At 29.6% G+C, this 4104-nt stretch overlaps 1 protein-coding gene across 1 annotated transcript; it reads left to right on the forward strand.

Annotated features, from left to right (window-relative positions):
- Positions 1-593: 593 nt before the first annotated feature.
- LOC111084268 (protein FAM3C-like) lies at positions 594-2192 on the forward strand. The gene is made up of 3 exons (XM_022381030.1): positions 594-639; positions 1420-1569; positions 2051-2192. The coding sequence occupies exons 1-3, from the start codon at positions 596-598 to the stop codon at positions 2190-2192; spliced, it is 336 nt and encodes a 111-aa protein (XP_022236738.1). The 5' UTR covers positions 594-595.
- The last annotated feature ends 1912 nt before the right edge of the window (positions 2193-4104 follow it).

Below are 4104 nucleotides of genomic sequence, written 5' to 3' on the forward strand. Positions count from 1 at the left end.
TTTACATGTTATAAACAGTGTAACTACAGCTGACTACTTTATTTACATGTTATAAACAGTGTAACTACAGCTGACTACTTGATTTACATGTTATAAACAGCTGTAGTTACAGCTGACTACTTGATTTACATGTTATAAACAGTGTAACTACAGCTGACTATTTGATTTATATGTTATGATTTTTTCAGTTGTAAACATAATAGCTCACTTGGTTTAAAAACAAAGACAATATCTGTACGTCACTTACTTCTTACTAGATTCATCATGAGTGAAGATGATAATGATGTCACCAGGCTTTAGTGTCAGTAAAAACGTCTCAAGATGTTTGGAACCTGGGAAAGAATCACAGTTTTGATCTCTATACAAGTTAAGCATCATCAGGAATTGATGATACCTTCTCTTCTCATAGATCATTAAAAACAAGACGTCTGGAGTAAGAAGTACTTAATGTTGCTACAGTACACAGTAGTATATTTTCAATAACTGAAACCGTTTTATCCAAATAATGTAGTGACACGTGGTATTTCACACTGAACTATTACAGTTAAGTACAATAATCTGGGAGTTCTGTTTCATTCATCAGAGTAAGTGACTCATGTTTTTATACAATAATCTGGGAGTTCTGTTTCATTCATCAGAGTAAGTGACTCATGTTTTTATACAATAATCTGGGAGTTCTGTTTCATTCATCAGAGTAAATGACTCGTGTTTTTATACAATAATTTGTGAGTTCTCTTTTCACACATTTCCCTTTCTTTTCCTAAATGATAGTGACTGGAATTTGTATTTTTTCTTAATAGATTAATAAATGGTAAAATGTGACAGAATACAAATCCACTTAGAGTTGTATTATCATAATAGTTTGTGCTGGGTCTTATTAACCATTAGTTCTTCGCACAATGGTTGATAAAGTTTTGTAACACACAGGTATACATGTCCAAAGTTAGCATATATTTTTGTATATCAAAATGGTAGTTTAGCAAGATTTTAACCTTTAGTCTCATGTCGATTGTACTTCTCAAATAACCAGTGTTCAGAAGTCTATTTAAATTAAATCTGTTGTCTATGATAAAAAAACCTTTATGTCAAATACGATAGAGGGAAACAAGTGTATTTTAAAGTTATTTAGTTTACCTTATGAAGTGTTAGCTTAAAGAACACGTAAGATTTAATACATGTTGCAAATAGTTTAACTGATTGATTGACAAAGTGATAGGAAACATTTATGATTAATTTTCATGCTTCAGAAAATATCTTCTGAGGTTCATGAATACTTTTTGTTAACACTAATATGTATATCTGTATGTTCATTATCTTGTCAGAATGATTTTCTGTTTTATTTAGGTTCATTGTTCTTTAGTTACAGTCTGTAAAGTGTGAGATAGTAATAGGTAATATATATGAAACAAAACTTTTCAGGACCATCATAGTTCCAGCACCTGTATCTGTAGTTGGATTTGTTCCCAACTGTGGCTTTTCAAAACCTTGTCCAGATGGAGAGTTTTCAGTTCACTTATCCACGGGAAGAGAGGATCGGGAAAAGCCATCCTTGTGTATAGATGGGAAATAGTAAGTATTGTAGATAGGGAGAAATAATTATGGGTACTTATAGCTACAGGTATGTAGGAAGAAATAAATATGGACACTTATAGCTACAGGTATGTAGGAAGAAATAAATATGGGTTCTTATAGCTACAAGTATGTAGGAAGAAATAATTATGGGTACTTATAGCTATAGGTATGTAGGAAGAAATAAATATGGACACTTATAGCTACAAGTATGTAGGAAGAAATAAATATGGATACTTATAGCTACAAGTATGTAGGAAGAAATAAATATGGGTAATTATAGCTACAAGTATGTAGGAAGAAATAAATATGGGTACTTATAGCTACAAGTATGTAGGAAGAAATAAATATGGGTACTATATAAAACTTTAAATGATTTTGTATTATTGTTTATAAAATACACAAAGATTGCTTTTTTTTTGCATTTGAAAATTAACATTCACTGTTGCCCTAAAAGTATTTTATATTTTATGTTACAAAGTGTGTTTGGAAACGAAGTTAGTGTTGCAGGACGTGGCATGAATGTGGTGATAATTGACAGCTTTGAACATGCCGTCACACGAGTTGCAAATTTTGATACGTACGGAACAAGTAAGTTATTGAATTTGCTTTTGATAAACTAAGCAAAACTGTCTTTATTTTATAAGTATGGTGAGTAAGTTTTTTTCCATATGAAGTTTAGTTTTGCCAACAAAGCCACGGTGTTAGGCTGTTTACATTAGGCCTAATTAGCATAAGTAACTATTTGAATGGACAAGGAAAAATCACACAAAAAAGTGTATTTATGAATTAAAGTAAAATGGATTTTAAACTTATACTATGTATATTAAATAACCTTCTTAAAAGAAGTTGTAATGTTTATTATACACTAGTGATCATCAACCCAGTGAAACTGTACGCAGAGGTTTTAGAATGAAAGCAAAAATAAAATTTACAATTTCATACAATAAAAAACTTTATAGAAAAATTTTAAAAGAAGGTAGGAAGACATAACAAACAGTAAGGTAACCATGTGTCACTACATATTTAACTGTAATAGTTCAGTGTGAAATACCATTTGTCACTACATACTTAACTGTAATTGTTCAGTGTGAAATACCATGTGTCACTACATATAAAAACACGAGTCACTTACTCTGATGAATGAAACAGAACTCTCAGATTATTGTATAAAAACAAGTCATTTACTCTGATGAATGAAATAGAACTCCCAGATTATTCTATAAAAACAAGAGTCACTTACTCTGATGAATGAAACAGAACTCCCAGATTATTCTATAAAAACAAGAGTCACTTACTCTGATGAATGAAACAGAACTCCCAGATTATTCTATAAAAACAACGAGTCACTTACCCTGATGAATGAAACAGAACTCACAGATTATTCTATAAAAACACAAGTCACTTACTCTGATGAATGATTCTTCCTGATTGAAAAAATGCTGTCACTGTCTGCTACAATTTCCACATATCCTGCATCAACAAAAATATTTTGCGAGAGATGAAAATCCTTCATGAATATTCATGACAGAATTATTATAGTAATTAAATAAAGATGACCAAAACCATAATGTTTTATTATACTTCACATTAACATAATGTTTTATTATACTTTACAGTGCCTTGTTTTACTATACTTCACAGTAACATAATGTTTTATTATACTCCACAGTGCCATGTTTTACTGTACTTCACATTAACATGTTTTATTATACTCCACAGTGCCATGTTTTACTGTACTTCACATTAACATAATGTTTTATTATACTCCACAGTGCCATGTTTTACTGTACTTCACAGTAACATAATGTTTTATTATACTTCACATTAACATAATGTTTTATTATACTTCACATTAACATAATGTTTTATTATACTTTACAGTGCCTTGTTTTACTATACTTCACAGTAACATAATGTTTTATTATACTCCACAGTGCCATGTTTTACTGTACTTCACAGTAACATAATGTTTTACTGTACTTCACATTAACATAATGTTTTATTATACTCCACAGTGCCATGTTTTACTGTACTTCACAGTAACATAATGTTTTACTATACTTCACATTAACATAATGTTTTATTATACTTTACATTAACATAATGTTTTATTACACTTCACATTAACATAATGTTTTATTATACTTCACATTAACATAATGTTTTATTATACTTTACAGTGCCTTGTTTTACTATACTCCACATTAACATAATGTTTTATTATACTCCACAGTGCCATGTTTTACTGTACTTCACAGTAATATAATGTTTTACTGTACTTCACAGTAACATAATGTTTTACTGTACTTCACAGTAACATAATGTTTTATTATACTCCACAGTGCCACAACAATATTTTAACAGCTATTAGCAAACATTAACAATTATATTAGTATAAAAAACACAAGCTTTTAAGTGAAAACATTGTTGATATGGATGGAAGTTTAGAAATAATACATTAAATTATGATTAATATATTTACACTTTACAGTACAGGCTCGAAAAACTGTAGAAAAAAACGTAAATGATAAG

This window comes from Limulus polyphemus, unplaced genomic scaffold (assembly GCF_000517525.1).
Source record: "Limulus polyphemus unplaced genomic scaffold, Limulus_polyphemus-2.1.2 Scaffold15542, whole genome shotgun sequence".
Taxonomy (NCBI): domain Eukaryota; kingdom Metazoa; phylum Arthropoda; class Merostomata; order Xiphosura; family Limulidae; genus Limulus; species Limulus polyphemus.

Excerpts from the sequence above, each read along its gene's own strand:
- LOC111084268 (XM_022381030.1), top strand. The coding sequence starts at position 596 with ATGTTTTTATACAATAATCTGGGAGTTCTGTTTCATTCATCAGA. Across the intron at positions 640-1,419 it reads GTTCTGTTTCATTCATCAGA|GACCATCATAGTTCCAGCAC; the intron begins GTAAGTGACTCA and ends AAAACTTTTCAG. Across the intron at positions 1,570-2,050 it reads TTGTGTATAGATGGGAAATA|TGTGTTTGGAAACGAAGTTA; the intron begins GTAAGTATTGTA and ends TATGTTACAAAG.